Source organism: Mandrillus leucophaeus, unplaced genomic scaffold (genome assembly GCF_000951045.1).
Source record: "Mandrillus leucophaeus isolate KB7577 unplaced genomic scaffold, Mleu.le_1.0 Scaffold330, whole genome shotgun sequence".
Lineage (NCBI taxonomy): Eukaryota > Metazoa > Chordata > Mammalia > Primates > Cercopithecidae > Mandrillus > Mandrillus leucophaeus.
In genome coordinates this window covers 1,896,808-1,915,607 of record NW_012103477.1, presented here as the reverse complement: position 1 = coordinate 1,915,607, position 18,800 = coordinate 1,896,808, and the positions used below count along the sequence as shown (strand labels likewise).

The window sequence follows — 18,800 nt, the reverse complement described above, 5'->3', positions numbered from 1 at the left end:
CTCACTTAAAGGAAAGCTTATTGATATTTTAATTTAATTCTGGACAAACCTTTGAAAGCTGACTCAAGGGTTTCTTAAACATTCTCACGGGTGGTTGTGGGGTATATTTTCTTTGAGGGATTACACATGAATAATAAAAAAGGAGAAGCATTTAGTAACACACGTCCGGTCTGGGAGTCTGGTCGGTATCTGATAGTTTTGCTAATATTTGCCGCTGACGTTTTATTGACAGGGCTCAGAGACACTGACTCTGGTAGGAGGCTGTTGTCATCTGTTGATATTTAGGAGGCCGATCACCACCACGGGACTGGCCTTTGAGCTCTGGGGCATGAAGGATGACAGCTCAGAGCGAGGGCTGGGAGACTACGCATTTCCCGCCACTGCCCATGGCCAGGGGTCTGGAAGGAAATTCCGGCCACTGTGTTCTCTGGGAGCAGCTGAACGCCTGTTTGCTGTCAACCCTGCCTCTCTCGTTTTGCCAAATTAGCAGTCCGCCTTGGCTCGGGCCCTCAAAACCACCTCAGGGAAGACCTAAACCGACCAACAGCTCTAAGCTCAGCCACCGTGGCCCCGGGGGGTCGGGACCACCAAGAGCTTCACGGCCGCAGGGTCTAGCAGAGCCCAAGCTTACCGGTTTCCATTAAAGGTGGATTTGTACTCCCCCGTCGTCGAGTGCAGCGTCTCGTCGGTGTACACGGGCACAGACGCCCTGACGCACTCGTGTGAACACTGCAGGGTCTCGTTATAGGCCGTGAATATGTCCAGGCTGCTGGGCACCCGGGCCGAGGTGAAGTCCGTCAGGTTCTGGCAGCTCTCTTCCTGCTGGTTGGTCTTCCGCTGGTGGCTGTTCCGACGAGTGTTCCCGCTTTGGGCACAGCTGGAAGAGAAAGAGGTTGGGGTGGGGGGACGGGCAGAGGCCAGAAACCCACAAGCACAACTGCAGACTTCCATTGTGGGTCTTTTGCTTGCAGGCATGTGCTACGCATCATTTCATATTAAACGGTAATTCCCAGCCTCTTCAGAAAGATCAACCACAATCAAGCAATCAACTCTTTTTTAAAAAAAAAATGAAATTTGAATTTTAAATATGGCTATTACAGCAGGGAGGATGAGGGGTAAGTGGTGAGCCATGTGATCGCAGAGCTAGGGACCTGCTTAACTAAAGAGCATCAGCCAGACCATGGTGCTGACTCAGTGTCCCCATGAACGCCTCAACGGGATTAAAGCCGTGGTGGGTCCTTCCTGCCAGAGGGGCCTAGAGCGTGTGGGAACCTTTGGGCACAGGTTGGGGTGGTCCGTTCCTTCATCTCAGAATGGACAGTGGACCCGTCTTTGGGGAAAGCTGGTGCATGAGAAGGCCCCTGTCCTCAACCCCACCCAGGGGCACGTACACAAGCTGGAAATGACGAGCTGGCTTGTCCTTCATCCCTGATCAAGTCTGCGGAGGGAAGTGTCCTGCACGCCCTGCTTGTTATGGTCTAGTTCCTGTGAACCACAGGGGCTTCCAGAGGCCACTTAGAGTGACCATGGGACTTCCACCCCTGACTCTCCAGGGATTTGAGAAAGCAAGAATCGGGGCCGCTGGATGCTGCTTCTATGATGAGAGCACAGGATGGACAAGGGGGCTGGCTGGGAGGCCCCTCCCCTGCTGGATGGGGAGCCCACATTGGGGGCCATTTCCCCTGCCCACCCCTTCCCCTTCATGCTCAGGGCCTGTGCACAGGGAGGGGCTACGCGAAGGCAAGGGGCAGGGGGGATGGGCCTGTCTCCTAAGTCTTGGTTATTTCCTGCGTTGGTTTTCCCAATGAAAGGAATCCCGATTCAAGGAGTAGAAGCCCCCTACCCCATAAACCAAGGTCATAAGGTGAATGCCAAACCCAGGGGCAGCCCCCCAGAAAAGTCTTCCTCAGAGGGAGGTCAGGTTCACCGAACTTGCTCATCCAGCCTCCCGGACTGTTCTCCCAAAGGGCTCTTTGAAGGTCTGCTATAAGCTCGAGTGTGGGAAAAGCAAGATGAAGGCTTGTCATCAACCTGTCACAGAATAGGCTACAAAGTCCCCTGTCTCTGGGGAGATGAAGCCCTTCACTGAGATGGCCAGTGGGATTTGTCCTTCCATACGCCCACACAGTCCAGGGGTCCAAAGCCCCTCCTCTGGCCAGCCCCTGCCTAAGAAGCCCCGCTGTGAGCTCCGTGTTGTTCTCTCATCGCCTGTCTCCAGAAAATGCCTGGGGTCCCAGTTTGCTACCTATCAGGAGGTGGCTTTGAGCCCTCGCTAGCCGAGTGGGAGGTCTGTTGTGGGCTGTGATACCTCCCACCCTCCCGTGGCCTGCCAAGGGGTCCCACCTCCTCTGATCCCAGAGCCTGGCTTTTTCTCTCTCACTTTCTTGTGTTCCCCTGTGATTCTGAGGCTCTGATGCAGTTTCCACCATCAGCCCTGTCTGATTCATATGGCTGTACGCAGGCAGCAAGGGGGCCATTTGGGTCTGTTCTTCTATGAGGGAGTTTTAAGCCTGGATGCCGAAAGGAGACACAGTTGCTGGAGGAGTGGCTGCAGGCAGGTGAGGTCCCCAAGGCGCTTTTGAGCAGCAGGGTCTCCCAGCAGTCCCCTGATTTCTCAGGGGCTTATCAGGTGTGTACACCCAGCAAGGCCAGCCTCAAAGTAGGCCAATTTCCAGGAGGAAATAGGCAAAGGCAGGCTGCCTGGAGCAAAGCGGTAACCTAGTTCAGCACACAGAGTGGCTTTGAGAGGAACGAAGAATACAAACAGGGCTGGTTCAGCAACCGGCCGCCAAGCCTGAGCGAGGGATGTGGGATCCCGCTGGGTGCTGGTAGAAGGGCCCCATCCCTACCTTTCCAGGGAAGGGGCAGAGGAGACAAGAAATAGGGACTGTGTGCTGGGTGGACAACATCCCAACGGACACTGGCATCGAGAAAAAGAATCTGGAACCCGGGACCACACACACCCTGAGAAGCTTTGTCATGAAGGCTGGGCTCGCTGGCCTTCTGCAGGGAAACCAGGATAGGGGCCGGGCCAAAGGGCAGCGCTGGACGGCGAGCAGCCTGTGGCAGCTAAACTGCCCGGGCAGAAGCCAGTAGAACAGGTTGGCTTTGAAAAGCGGGGGCCTTTCTGTGTTCACCACCCGGGGACCCCTGCAGTCCCCCATTTCTGGGCCAGAAGGGCCCAAGGAGCCTTACCAATTTTTTAAGACAAGAGTTGTGATGAGAGCAGCTATGACCATGATGAGGGAGACGGTGATGGTGATGATCTGATGGACAGCCAGACCTGGAAAGAAGGAAAGAGGGAAGAGGGCACCCGTGAAACCAGGTTCAGGAGGCGAGGGAGGGCCGGGAAAGGTGAAGGCACATCCCCCCAACCCAGCTGGGGATGCCAGGTCCCATCCACAGCGGGGAACTCGGGGCAGCATGACAGGTGCTCAGTTCTCTCCTCCTGGACTGCAGGCCCTGGGCATGAGGCTGCTCTCACCTGGGGTCCAGGAAGGGGGAGCTCCAGCTCTGGGCTCTCTCCTTCCACCACCCTCTCAGTCTCCAAGCCGTGACTTGGATCATGGGCAGCTGTGTTCTTTCCTGCACCTGCCAAACCCTTCACCTACCTCGTCTACCTGGCGGCAGGTCAGTTCTGGGTGAGATATTCCCCGTGACCCCTTTCTCCCCTCACGCCCTGGGCCAGTTCTGCTCTTCTATTCTGGAACTGTGAGCCCCAGGGCTGCTGGCCTATGAGTGGGAGCGGGGTTTGCCTGACCCAGGGGGAGCCAGGATGGGCCAGCACATATTGGGGAGGTAAAAAGAAGAGCACATGGGGTGACACCTTCACAGACATGGGTCACTGGGTGGCATCTTCCTCTTTCCAGAGTCCTCGCTAAGAAGTTCACTACTTCATGAGGTTCCAGGAATGAAAGTATCAGGCCAAGGGTGGATGCTTCCCACAGCCCCAAAGGAGAATCTATGGTCTAGCCTTGTTGCCCTGGCCCCAATCCCTGAATGGGGAGGTGGGAGGCACTGGAATCGGCAGGACAGGGACCAGCCACTTCAGAAGTGGGGCAGGTAGAGCTCTGGCCAAGAGCTGTTTACTGACACCCACAGGCACGATGGCAGAAAGCAGGGATTCTCTCGTCCCCCACCTCTGTCCCAAAACCTTCTGCAACATTTGCCACTAACCACAGACCCAGGACAGGGGAGACAGGAAGGCAGGTCTGCAACAGCTCCTGCCTCTGGTCCCTACCCCAGACCACCTTCTTTTCTGACTGCACATCTGTCACATACTTCCTGGGACATATAGGATGCTGGGGACATTACTAGCCAGCCAGGGCTACCCCAAAGGTCCACTTCAGCACCTGAGAAACTGGAAGATCAAGGCAGTGAGGGAGTCCGCCAAGCCCCCAGGTGGCAGCACCTCCTCCAACTCATCTTCCCGTGTCCTTCCGCCTGAGATCCAAGCAATGGTCCTGTCTCCACCTGGGGTTCCGTCTTGGTGTCTGCTTTGCAGAGACCTGCCCCTCACACCTGACCAACCTCTTGGGCTGCTGGGGTGAGAACACTGCATGTGCGTGTTTCAGCATGGTGGATTTCAGTGTCAAGATTTTTCTGGCGGCCTCCCAAGGACAGTCTCTTAAACAGATGTTACCTCTCTGCTGGATATGATCCTCATGGGGGAAATTATTCATAAATGATTAAACGCTGGCGCAGCCAGAAAACAAGCTTTGTCTTCCTGTTTCCCCCTCTCTGGAGGTAATTGTTGTTTTTCATGAGGGATTCCCCTCCAGGACCCACAGAATAACAACACCTGGCAAACAGTGGAGCAGACACATGAGTGTGGCGGGTCTCCCCCAAGCCCTCTTCTATCCATTGATTCAGGAACTGTTTGTTTTGCACCTATTGTGTGCTTGCTGCACTAGTAATGCTCACCCATAGGCAACAGCTGCTCTGATGCCCCCTGAATAAAGGTGCTGCAGTCACTGCAGTTCTGGCCAATGACCTCCCATAAACCTGTGCCCCAGCTGTGGCACCTGATTTAAACCTCCAGGCAAGTCCTTTCTCTGGGACTGTCAAGTTGGTTTGCTAATGAGTTGAAAGCTAAGTTATGCCACAGGGACCACCCCTAATCCCACCAACAGTGGAGTGTCTACCAGCTCTGGTAATCCCTATGTGCCAAGTTTCATGAGACCCAACTCAGACCTCGTGTGCAGAGGAAGGATTGAAAAAGATGGACAGCTGCGGAGGGTAGGTTGCCTGTGCAGTCTCCTCTTGCTCTCTACCCACACACTCCCTCTGGCCCAGTCAAGAGAAAGCCATGCTGTCACGAAGCATATGTGCTCATCCTGTGTCCGTGCTTCTTGTGATGAGAAGGAGGTTGCTGCTGCTGCTGCTGCTGGCGATGGTGATGGTGGTGATGATGGTAATGATAATCATGGTGATGGTGATGATGATGGTGATAATGATGGTGATGATAATAGTGATGGTGATGGTGCTGTGGTGATGATGGTAATGATAATGATAGTGATGGTGATAATGGTGATGGTGGTGGTGATGGTGATGATGGTAATAATGATGGGTATGGTGATGATGGTGATGATAATGATGGTGATGATGATAACAGTGATGGCAATGAAGATGGTGGTGATAGTGATAATTATAGTGATGGTAATGATGATGGTGGTGATGTGATGATGGTAATAATGGTGATGGTGATAATGATGATAGTGATGGTAATGATGATGATGGTAATAATGACAGTGATAGTGATAGTGATGTGATGATGGTAATGATAATGATGGTGATGCTGCTGACAATGATAGTGATATGATAATGGTGATGGTGATGATGGTGAAGGTGATGCTGATGATAATGTGATCTTAGCTTCATGATGTATCATTAAACTTGTAACTAAGAGGTAAAAAATCAGAAACCAAGTTAACAGAAAGAAGGATAATGATCTACTTCTGATATTGGCCTCACCCTGGAGGCCCTTCTCCTGCCTTTTGTGTAAATTTTCTTCATAGATTTCCCACATAAACATGAAGGGTGCATTTTGGGCTAATCACCAGCTAAGAGGGTCTGGGCAGACACACACCCGCAATACAACAGCTATGCTTTCTACAGGACCCCTAGATGCACCTAGTTAAGCCTTCACACCTGGTATCGATTTAACCCATCTCCACCCTGCATTTTTTTGTACCTGTCTGACAAACTGGGTGCCTGATGCTAAAGAAGAAAAATGACTTTCCCTGGTCAGCAAGCAGAGCCTGGACAAAGGTAATTCTCTGCTGTAGTGTCCCCAAGAAAACCAAACATCTAAATCAAAATCCCACACACCTGTGGCCACATTCTGTTGTTAAATAAGTTCAAGATCAACAGTTTACTGCCCCTGCACAGACTTTCCTTGCAAAGTAAACAGCCGTGTGCTTCAAAACCTGGAGCGTGGGTTTTAATGGGTTCCCGGGCTCCTGCTTAGGAAGTTACAACTATGAGAATAAACTACAGACCCTCATGATGGTTGGACAAAGACTGGGACTTCTGACATGTGGTCCCAATAATATTTCTAGGAAGCAGGCTGAAATATGGAAAATTCAGAAGGGCTCTTTATTATTTCCTCTCTTTGGAAGGCTGCTCACTTAGAAGAAAGCAAAATAACACAGGAGAAGTCATGCATGTGGTGTTTATAGCATGTGCCCCATTATTTAGTCTCCCCAAGAGCTAGGAGTAGTTTCCTCCATGTGGAAATCTTCATGTGGATCCCAGGTAGACAAACCTTTTCTTAAAGGACCAGACAGTAAATATTTCAGGCTTTACAGGCAGTATGGCCTCAGTCACAACTACTCAACTCTGCCATTGTAGCAAAAACAAAAGCAGCCACAGACAATGGGCAAATAAGCAAATGGTGCTGTTTTCCAATAAAACCTGATTTACAAAAACAGGCAGTGGCCATGTTTGGCCCATGGACCACAGTTTACAGATACATGATTTAAGTGAGTAGCTCAAGGTGGCTCTGCTTATAGATTAAATACAAGCATATTCCTATTTTGGATGATTGGTTAATGCTTGGAATCAAACTGCAATTTTTTAGTTTGAAGGACTAGAACAATCCCCCTCCACCATCAAAGCTTTGCTGTGTGCCGGTCTCTTCACTGGTCACTGTTCAGCTGGTTTCAGAGAGACCCACAGCCTCTAGTTTATGGCTGGCTCTTAACACCCAGCAGCAGTGGCTGCACCCTGCTGGGTTTGTCCATACGAAGCCACTTGATGATAAATCACTTTGCATGAGGGTTTCCCTTGAGAAGTCAATTACACAGGATTTTTGATTTTGGGAAAAAAAACTCAGAAATTTACCAATTGATTCCTTCAATGGCTCTTAGAAATATTTCAGCCACGTCTATCTCAATATTCTCCATGTAAAAAAGAAATAGCATCTTGCCAAACACAAGAAAGTTCAGATTATGGAATCATTGTGTGGAGAGGGACCATCTCTTATTGGTCTGTGGAAAGGACTTTTCCCACACTATGCAAATGGCACCATTCTCAGGAGGCTTCGACTTTTCTCCGTCTTCACTCATGTCTCTCCTTCTTCACTCATGTCTCGCTCAATACTCTCACCTTAAATAACATTCCCTCTGGTCAAGTTTCTGGTGGCTATTAGCTACCTCGGGCAGGAACACCTGTCCCATAAACCCTGCTGCCCCTGAGCAATCCTGGAAAGGTTTCCATGTCAGCTGTCCAGGGGCTATGACTGGATTGACAATGATGTCATCTAAAGGGAGCACACACTCTATGCCCTCAAGGAAGGAACACACAAGCAAACTTTTCCCTCTCCACTTCCAAGGTCAACACTGAATCCCATCTTCAAACTCCTTGCAATTCAGACCTGGTCCCAGAGCTCAGAAGCATGCTGTGTAGGAATTCTTGCTTCCCCTTCCTGACAGGTGTTATTGTTCCTGCTAATGTGGGGGCTTTTTCTGCTTCTGGTAATTGCCACTGTATACTAATGCGTGAGGAATCAGCTGCCATCCAGATAATGAAAAATTATCTCCAGAATAATGGATGGGGACAGATGGATTACCAAGCTCTGCATCAATCAATAGGGCTTTTATGGTTATATTTGTGGTGGTTTGTAATAAGATCAGGCCCTGAAGATTGATGTGGAAGTTTGTAATCCATCTCTGGTCTGAACAAGGTCTTATTAAATGAAGCTGAATCAAATACAGGCCATTGTCCATGGCAAAAACAAACCCACCAAGGGCTTTCTTTCTAGGACGGGAGGCACGTTTGGCTGGTACACTTGGATGAGGGCAGGAGTGATGGTCCTGGAATTGGCCAAGGCAAACAGATTGCTGTGCGTATCATAGCTGATTTCACAACACAGGAGTCTGCAGCGTCTGAATTATGCAAACAAAGAGCCATGGCCACGGGACACAAAAATGTCTGTCATGCAACAAGGGTAAGTATGACGGGTGACAGGTGATATTGGGACCTAAAGTGCCAATTCCATCCCAAAAAAGCCACTCCTTTTCCACAGAGACCTGCAAAATGTCCATTTCACTGCAGTCTTTGAAAAAGAGTCTCTGAGAACACGTTGGCCTGACTAGGGAGAAGCTCACAGTACCCAATGGTGGACAGATGAGAGGCAGCTTGACTTGCTAGAGTTGGAGGAATCTCAGCCATTAGGCTTAGTCTGAGTCAGTTGCTCACCTCCCGGGAACAGGCCACTAAGAAAAAAATGCATCTTCCAAAACTGGGATGCTCACAGCAGAACAAGGCCACCAGTTTTTATGGCAGGGACACAAAGGAGTGTGCTGTTTTCTGAGTGACCCCGCAGAGTCTTCCAAGGGGTGAACGTATTCGTCAGGGTTCTCCAGAGAAACAAAACCAATAAAATATAGAGAGATCTATAAGAAGAGGTTTATCATGGGATTGGCTCATGTGATTATGAAGGCTAAGAAATCCCATGATCTTCTGTCTGCCAGCTGGAGAACCAGGAAAATTGGTGGTGTCACTCAGTCCAAGGCCAAAGGCAGGAGAGGATGGATGACCCAGCTCCATCTACACCACAGGGGGTTTGGGTCAGTGGGCAGGGACACTGGTGGAAGTACCAGAGTCTAAAGGCCCAAGAACCAGGAACTCTGATGTCCAAGTCCAAGGGCAGGAGAAGACAGATGTCCCAGCTCAGATCTCTCTCTCTCTCTTTCTCTATATATATATACACACACACACACACATATATATATAGATATGAGAATAAACTGCAGACCCTATGGTCATGACAGTTAGACAAGGACTGTGTGTTTTGACATGTAGTCCCAACAATATTTGTAGGAAACAGGCTGAAATATGGAAAATCCACAAGGGGTCCTCATTATTCTCTCTCTTTGGAAGGCGTGGGGGGAGGGAGAGAAGGAGAGGGAGAAAGCGGGGGAGAAAGAGGGAGGGAGGGGGAGGCGGGAGGAGAGGGAGACAAGGGGGAGAGAGAGAGGGAGGGGGAGAGGGAGAAAGGCGGCGAGAGAGATGAGGGAGAGAGGGAGGAAGAGAGAGACAGAAGGAGAGGGAGAAAGAGGGGTAGAGAAGGAGGGACAGGAGAGAGGGAGAGGGAGAGAAGAGAATTTGCCCTTTCTTCGTCTTTTTGGTTCTATCTGGGCCCTCAGCAGATGGGATGCTGCCCACTCACGTGGCTGAATGGGGGTCTTCCATACTCAGTCCACTAATTCACGTGCCAATCTCTTCCACAGACACCTTCACAGACACCCCCGGAAACCATGCTTTATCAGCGCCCTGGGCATTCCTCAGCTCAGTCAGGTTGATGCATAAAATTCACCATCACAGCGGGTGATGGCCTGGCTCAGGGAAGTGCTTCAAGACGACACTATGTGGAGATAAAGTCTCTCCTCATCGGAAGTCCTTCCAGCTTGGGACAGGATCACACGCTACAGAAACAGAACTCCCGTAAGGAAATACCTTGCTGACATCTCACAGGCCTCGGCTTGGACACAACAACACAGTGAAGGGCAGCCCCCAGGGAATCGCCCCAAAGGGCCTAGGCAGGTGGAGCAGTGGTCCTTAGCCAGGGACATCTCGAATGTCTGGAGACACTTTGGGTTGTCATAGCTGTGGGTGGGGAGTGGTTCTACATCTAATGGTAAGGGCCAAAGATGATGGTAGATGTCCTCCGAGGCACAAGACAAGCCCACAGGACAGATATCACTGCAGCTGAATCCTTGGGTTGGAGGGTTACTGACCCTCAGTGTGCCTCATAGGGTGAGGTGTGAGTCCATCCCCGGTTGCTTCCTCTTAACACCCCTTCTCCCTCCAATGCTTTCCTTATCAATAACAAAGGCAGGCGGGGAGAGAAGTCATAGGGCTGACATCTTGGAGCCACCGTAGAGCCACCCCAAGTTTCTTGGTAGAGGGTGCTAAGCCTTGTGCCAAATAGTGCGTTCGCAGCTCACTACAGCACCGTGAGGTGAGTACAAATATGTTCCCCAAGTCCAGAAGGAGGGTAAGGGATTTTCCCAAGGTTGCACGGTGCCATTTGGGGTCCCCACAATCACCCTCAGGCTTAATAATTCAGTGGGAGACTCACAGAACTCAGAAAGCCATTATATTTTTGGTTATAGTTTATCACAGCAGAAGGAAGAGCACCAGGAAGAGAAGCATAGGACAGAGTCCAAGGGAGACCAGGCACGAGCTTCTGGATGTCACCTTGCAGTGGAGAAATGTGGACAGCACTGTCTCATCCCAGCAATGATGTGTGACAACACTCATGAAATATCAGAGAAGCTCCCTTGGGCCTTGATGCCCAGTGTTTGTGCTGGGCTCTGCCACAGGTGACCCTTGGCACGGGTGACCCCAGTCTCCAGCCCCTCTGAAGCTAATACCACAACACCCCACGACCCCAGTTCCCACCATAAGTTGTACCGTTGTATTATCTGGCCAGGCCCAAGGCCCCCAGGCAAAAAAGACACGCTTCTCAGGCAGGACATTCCAAGGGCTTAGGAATTGGGGGCAAGGACATTTGGGCAAAATTAACCCTGTACTGCACACACAGCTAAGACATGGCAGACATGGAATTCAACAGGCTTGCTCCAGGCTTCAGCCCCTCACTGCTGTCCGGCACAGCCTTTTGGAGGGTTGTAGGAAGCATAGTTGCATTATGTTAGGCATAACTATGACCTTGTTATTGTCTTTATTTGAAGATTATGTATAATTTCAGGAGATGTGTATGGGTTCAAGTTGACAAGGGGTGGACTTGTGATGGTTAATATTGAATGTCAACTTGATTTGATTGAAGGATGCAAAGTATTGTTTCTGATGGGTCTGTGAGTGTGTCACCAAAGAAGATTAACATTTGAGTCAGTGGACTGGGAGAGGCCGACCCATCCTCAATCTGGGTGGGCACAATCGAATCAGCTGCCAGCACGGCCAGAATAAAAGCAGGCAGAAGAATGTGAGAAGACCAGACGGGTTTAATCTTCTGGCCTCCAGCTTTCTCCCATGTTGGATGCTTCCTGCCCTCAAACATCAGACTCCAAGTTCTTCAGCTTTGGGACGCAGACTGGCTTCCCTGCTCCTCAGCTTGCAGATGGCCTATTGTGGGAATTGTGGGACCTCATCTTGTGAACGTGTGTCAATTCTCCTTAATAAACTCCCTTCATATATACATCAATCCTATTAGTTCTGTCCCTCTAGAGAACCCTGACCAATGCAGATTTTCGTTGTTCTCTGCACAGGGATGGTCAATGGCCATGGCATCACGGTCTAGAGAGACTTGGAGATCTTCCTAAGTATCTGTCTGGCTGTGGGCTCCAGAAGGGACCTGAAGTTGTACTCATGTCCCTTGACCCTAGGACCAGCTACCAATGTCACCCATGGGTTTCTTTGTGTTTGAAGACTGCTCTGAGCTTAAGAACACAGAGTGCTACAGGGGGGACTCAGAGAGCCCAGGGGACAAGTCTTGGCTAGAAAGACCCCATGCCACCCAGTTGCAAGCCTAAACCAAGGCATCAACCCACCTTCCCTTCTCAGGACCATTTTCTTGGCCAAAAATCAGCACTGCCCCTTTCAAACCTGGGATTTTCAGCAGGAACACCGGGAATGGGGTGAGGACGAGGTGGGTGGAGAGCTTGGGAAATGAATTCACTGGCAGTGAGGTTTACCCTCTGAGTTAAAAGGCTTTCCAAAGGCTCGGGCACCCTGGGGGCTCAGTTCGGGTCAAGGGGGCACAGAGCCCTCACCTCTTGTTTGCAAGATCATGAACCACCCAACAGCAGCCTTCGGAGCCATGATCTCCATGCACATTTCACATGGAGACTGCACAACCTGTAAACCTCAAATATGTACAACTGGTCCTTTAGGAAAAGTTTGTGACTCCTGGCCTACAGGATCTCAAGAATCCCAGAGTGGGCACTTTGTGTGTGGCATGACTGGGGGGGGGCACAGATGGGCAGTCTCTGCTCATGCGCCCCCTCCATGGTGTGGCCACATGCCTTGGCGAAGGCCAAGCCTGCATATTCGCCCTTTATGGCAAACAGAAATGCTTAGACACACTGCTGAATTGAATATAATGACTGAAATGGGTTACAGGCAGAAGGAAGCCAGGCCCTGTCCATCTGCTCCTTCTGACCTGCATTCAGAGAACACGGCCCAGCAGATGGGAGGGGATCAGAAGGCTGCATCGTGGCCGGGAAACGTGGCTCCCCAGCCGTGGACCCTGGACCATCCCAGGGGAGTCAGATCTGCTCCGTGACAGGCAGCAGCATCTTCTGCAGAGCAGAAAGTCCAGTGCTGGGGGAACTGGAACCCCCTCAGAGACAGCATTCAGCGCTTCCAGGACAGCTTCCAAAGCATGCGCACACACATGCATGAGCACACTCACATATACACACACGTACATTCTCACACACACACAGACTCACACACATTCACACACACATGTACACACACACGCGCTCACACACATGCCCCCACACACACACACCTAGACAGACACACATGCTCAAACACACACTCTCACACACATGCTCACACACACTCACATATTCACACACACAGGCTCCCTCACACACAGAGACTCACACACATGGCCTGAATTTTTGGCTTGTGTAAGAACAGAAGCCACTGATACTCAACTTAGAGCTCAGTGGCCAACAGGGAAATGACCCGTTTCTTTCACTGAACTTCCACTGTCATTTGAGAAGTTCCATAAAGGATGGTGGCTCTGGAGGTCGGTGCTGGGGGAAAGGAAGTCAGCCTCGCTGCATGCTAAGGAGAGGTTCAGGGTTTGGGGAAGAGACACCCTATGACCGGGGAGGCTTTGAACCAGCCGAGGGGCCCTCTGCTGCTGAGATGCTCCATTCACAGCCGGAGCCTGGCGGGAGGGGCCGGGACCTGCGTGTTAGCTGCGGAGTCCCTTCTGACAACTCCCAGCGCCACCGCATCCATTGTCCTCAGAGCCTACGATTAGCTTATAAAATAGTCAGTGCATCAAATCTCTAAGCAAATGGCGAGGCTCCCCCTCCACAAAGCCCGCCTGCACCTTGCTCTCGGAAGCAGGGTGCTGTGACCTCGCAGTTTCCATTCAGCAGACATGTACCTCGTGTAGGTGGGAGAAGCCTTCCATGGCTTCTTCAGGGGCCCCCACACAGAAGGTCCTCAAAGAACAGTGGCCTCACCCTCGTTATGGTCACTGCAGAGTCTATGCAGAGGCTTGAGTCAGCTCCCTGGAGCAGAAGAGATGGGGCTGGGCACATCCAATGCAGTCAGTGGTCCAGGGCAAACATTCTGCAAACTGGGACTAACATCAGCCCATCCGGCCTCCAGCAGCCCCAGAGGCCAGATTCTTCCAATATTTTTATTTTGAACTGTCTTTCAAAATATGCTCCCTGTCTCCCAGACACCTAATGAAATTAAACCGACTATAAGACATTTGCCTCCCTGTGTTTCAAGCTCTCACCATGGCCTTATTTTCACTGATGTTTCAACACTGACCCTGGTTCAGGACTGATGTGCCATCCAGCAGCCCCATCTAAGAGGAGCAGGTCCATGCACACCTTTTAGAGTCAACACACGAGAAGGAGGAGCAAGGGATTCTCAGACACCAGCCAAGTACCACAGGGTGTGCCAAGCAGGCCAGAAAGAAGGCTCCTTACCTGCAGTGGCTGCAGACAGAAACAGTCACAGGGCCATGAACAATATAATGAACTTGATCAAGTATGGAGCTGGTTCAACCTGCATCCTGACCTGAGCTCTGGTGCTGACCCTCTTCAGAAGTACTCTGGAGTTTGCAGAGTGCACAGAAAGCCTGTAACCCAGCATCCAGCTCTGGGCAGGTGAGTGATCTGCTCTGTCCTAGGATCTTGGGTCCAGGGAAGAGCAGTGCCTGGGACTCAGCCCTGAGAAGCTGTCTTCAACTCCTCTGCACTCCGGCTGTCCTGGGAGCCATGCTGTCAATCCTGCAGCAGCCTGACATGTGCACCACACTCTCCAGCACAGGGTGGGGTGGGATCATGGCTCCATGGTGTGCCCATAGGACCTCCTGAGATGGTTATGTTTTGTGTCCCCACCCAAATCTCATCTTGAATTGTAAGCCCCATAATCCCCACTTGTCAAGGGAAAGAACAAGTGGAGGTAATTGAATAATGGGGGTGGTTTCCCCCATGCTGCTCTCATGATAGTGAGTTCTCACGAGATCTTACGGTTTTATAAGGGGCTCTTCCCCTGCTTCACTCAGCACTTCTTCCTGCCACCCTGTGAAGAAGGTGCCTTGCTTCCTCTTCACCTTCTGCCATGATTGTAAGTTTCCTGAGGCCACCCCAGCCATGCAGAACTGTGAGTTGATGAAACCTCTTTTCTTTATAAATTACCCAGTCTCGGGTATTTCTTTATAGCAGTGTGAGAATGGACTAATGCACTTCCTATGCCAGCTCCTGATGTTTCTTTCTCATGCCCGTATAGGGTCTGACAGTCTCCCAAGGAGATATGACTGGGGAGTGACACACTATATTAGTCTGTTCTCACATTGCTAATAAAGACATACCTGAGACTGGGTAATTTATAAGGGAAACATGTCTAATTGACTCACAGTTACACATGGCTGGGGAGGCCTCAGGAAACTTACAATCAGGAAGGGGAGGCAAACATGTCCTTCTTCACATGGTGGCAGGAGAGACAAGTGCAGAGCAAAAGGGAGAAAACCTCTTAAAACCATCAGATCTCATGAGAATGAGAACTCACTCATTACCACAGAAACAGCATGAGGGTGATCACCTCCATGATTAAATTCTGCCTCCCACGGGTCCCTCCCACAACACGTAGGGATTACAGGAACTACAATTCAAGAGGAGATTTGGGTGGGGACACAGCCAAAGCATATCACACACCTTGCCTCAATGTATTATAGAAAAGCACTCTTCACTCATTCAACAGCTGCTTATTCAAGACCTACTGTGGGCAGACACTGGGCTAGACCCAAAGGCAGTAGGGGAACAAAAGCAAGCAGTGTCCCCATCCGGAACAGACTACAATCCAGGGTAATGAGGACACCAAACAACCAATCACAAATACACATGCCAGTGCACCTGTGACAAGAGCTTCCACTACCGGAGGTACCATGAGTGCCTGTAACAGACCGACTCCCCAGGTACCTGTGAAGTGTTTCCACGGTGGTCCCAAACCTTCACCCCCTCTGGCCATGCTCATGCCAGGACGCTTTGCGGTTGCCTCTGGGCTGGGCCAGTGTTGGGAGCAAGGCGGTGCATGAGACTGGCCATTTTGTCTGTTTGCCATCATGGTGAGAACATGCCCAGCCCAGTCCACGGGAGGCTGAGAGACCCATGGGCCACAGCTGACAGCCCTAGCCCCCAGCTGAAGCCAGCCCAGATCAGCCAACAGCTGGCCACCCCGGGGCATATGAGTGAACCCCAGCAATACACTGGTAGCACTGCATGCCCCTGGGCCTGGCACTGTTTGTGGCATTTCAAGGCATAGCTCACTGACAGGGGAGGTGGAAAGGGGAGGGATCTGTGCTGAAGGTAAAGGAAAGGATCTGCTGAGAGAAGGACCAGAAGTGGGGTGGCCCCCACTGACACAGAGAATCAGATGTCTCCAGGAACCACATGAAATCCTCCCAGCCTCGCTGGGGCTCCCTTATCACCTCCCCAAACAATGACTCATGTGTAAGCCTCTGTGTCAGGCTCTCATCTAACTCCAGGGAACCCCAGGCTCTGCCACAGGCATGGGGGAAAAGGGCTGGGGGACAGGCAGGTGTGGCTTTGTGACAGAAATGAGGCTAAGGAGGGCTGGGGGCAGCCTGAGGTTCCACACTTGGAGTGAGCGTTGCAGGCTCCCTACCCTCCCCAAAGACCCTTCTCAGCGTTCTGAGAAAACCCACAAGGGTTCTCTGCTCAAATCAGGGTGGGAATTCTGTGTAGGAAGCTTAGTTCCCTCCTGGAGATTCACGAAACTCAGGTTTGAGAGGCCTCCAAAAAACAAACCTTTTCAGGTTTGCTTAACCCAGCATCTCACAAGTTTGGCATCTGCACCCTTGTTGCACACAGCCTAAGCATCTGAACCCCAGCAAAACAAATCCTCCATGAACTCAGCAGGACGTAGGCTCAGAGAGAGGAGCGAGCCTCCCTGCCTTGGGTTCCACTCACAGCAGGCCCTCCAAATCCAGCCATCTCTGTTCTGCCCTAGACCCTCCGTAAACATTTGTGAGACGGAGAGAAAGAGCTCAGCTCAGGAGACATTGACCCAGGAGAGCATTACTTGTTGCTGAATCTTGGTCCAGACAAGCCCCTGCTGAGGAGTTTGGGTCAGAAAAGGGCAGGCCACGCCATGAGACCACCACACACCTGGCCCAGGCATCCTGAGCACTGGTCCTGGGCTCCCAGCCAGGGACTCCAACGGTGCAGACACAGTCATTTCACTCCTTGAGCTGCTTTTGGCGGGGCCGAGCCCCTTACCTCCGTGGGCTTCTTCTGTTTTGGGGCCCGTGATGTGAAAAGGGACTACACTTCTATTTCTGTGCTGAGAGGTGCTTGCTCACTGATGCAGCTGCCAAACCCCACCAAACTCAGTGACAAAGATCCTCTGCCTGGCGAAACTCTCATCAGGCTCCTGCACCTTCTTCTAGGCTCGTCTGGGCACTTCCTTCTAAAGTCTATGCTTAGCAAAGAATCTGCTAAGTGAGTTTAGCCAAAACCCCCACCCTCCACATCTGATCACCCTCCATTTCTGATCTGAGTGTCATCCTTCACCCTTCCCCAGGTGACGTCTCATCACCCTGGCCTGCCTTCAGCAAGAACCCTGTTAGGTGGGTTTAGCCAGAATCCCCCTTACCCCTGATGTTTCCTCCTAGTCATTTTTAATCCACCAACCACGCCGCCCTGCCCCTTGGCTGCAAATTCCCATTTGCCCAGGCTTTGTTCAAAGTTGAGTCCAATCTCTCTCCCCCATCACAAAATCCCATTCTGTGGTCCCTGTACTTGCTGTGATGGCCCCAAGTAAAGTTTTCCTTACTGCGCTCTAACAAGTGTCATTGAATAATTTTTCCTTTAACATCCAAGACATGCCTTCCAGCAAGGTCTGAGTCAAACCCCCAGCGTTAGACTGAGTCCATGGGCAGGCGCCACGGGTCGGGCGGGGAGGGGCAGCTTAATCTCCCTGGAGCAAGGTCGGAAGCTAGCAAACAGAGGCCCGTGGCCAGACAGGGTGCTCTGCCTACAAAACCCACTGGCAGTGTCAACAGAGCCAGCAGGAGGGAGATGGTTATCCCCTTGTTTCATTAAAACCTCTATGCAGCCAGCGAGTGGGGAAATTGCAACGCAATTTGAAGTGTGGGGGTGGTGTGAGAGAGCAGGGGCACATGTGAGAATCTCCTGCACCCACTTCCCACAGGGGTTCTCTGAGTGCTTTTCAAGGCTTCCTGCTGCAGAATATTGTTAAATTCAATGACAGCTGCTGCCTTTATGACACCAACAGCCATTTTATTAAAAACAATAAACAGATATACAGAGGCACTTGAAAGGCCCCCCGGTTACCCCCATACCTTCCCTGTTGCCTTGGACAGTCACCTGGTGCCCCTTCTCCCACCAGGACAGGAGTGGGCAGTGCCATCCAACCACGGCTCCATGCGCTGCAGCGAGGGCACATGGTGAGAATCCCTGTGCTCGTACCACCTGGTTCCAAGGCAGAGACAGCTGGTGGGTCAGGAGGTTCCTGCCCAGGCATGGCTGGTCTCCCTGCATCTTGCCCACTGGGGTTGTTGCAAGTCAGGACGTGAAAGGCCCAGGCAGTGGTGGCTGTGGGCACTGTCCCTACAAATGCCCCAGGTTGAGATGAGGGGACAGCAGGAAGGAAGGCACAAGGGGGGAAGCACAAGGCAGGGTCGCTCGCTTGCAAGAAGGAAGCCTCAGGAAAACAGCCACTCCCTGCTTTGCTCTGGGGTCCCAGTCACATCTTAATCCATGTTTCCAAGAAGGCCTTTCAAAGCACAAGACTGAGGCCCCGTCACCAAAAACACACAGAAACAAACAAATAGACAAATGTTCCGTTTCAGTCTGGAAAATCAGAAACTGGGAATTCCCTGTGAGTTTAGAAGATGCGAGATGTTGTCGTCTCATCCCCAAAGTGGCAGCTGCTTAAAGCCAGGAAGCCATTCATGGGCTGGGAAGCTTGGAATGGAGGTTGGAACTGTCAAGGAGGATGGGCTATCTGAGAGGCTGGAAACTCACTTTCTTTCCACATAGTCGCAACCTAGTGGCTAGCCAGAAGGGAAGGGCAGTCCTTGCTACAGGAGA

At 51.3% G+C, this 18,800-nt stretch overlaps 1 protein-coding gene across 1 annotated transcript in view; it reads right to left on the bottom strand.

The window, feature by feature from the left end:
• The window catches only part of AJAP1 (adherens junctions associated protein 1), a 72,559-nt gene that overhangs the window by 10,025 nt on the left and 43,734 nt on the right, over positions 1-18,800 (bottom strand). Inside the window, exons 3-4 of the mRNA XM_011988448.1 lie at positions 3,196-3,283; positions 632-877 (exon numbers count right to left, since the gene is read on the bottom strand). Of these exons, the coding sequence (XP_011843838.1) occupies positions 632-877; positions 3,196-3,283 (334 nt within the window). The remainder of the gene's footprint in view (positions 1-631; positions 878-3,195; positions 3,284-18,800) is intronic.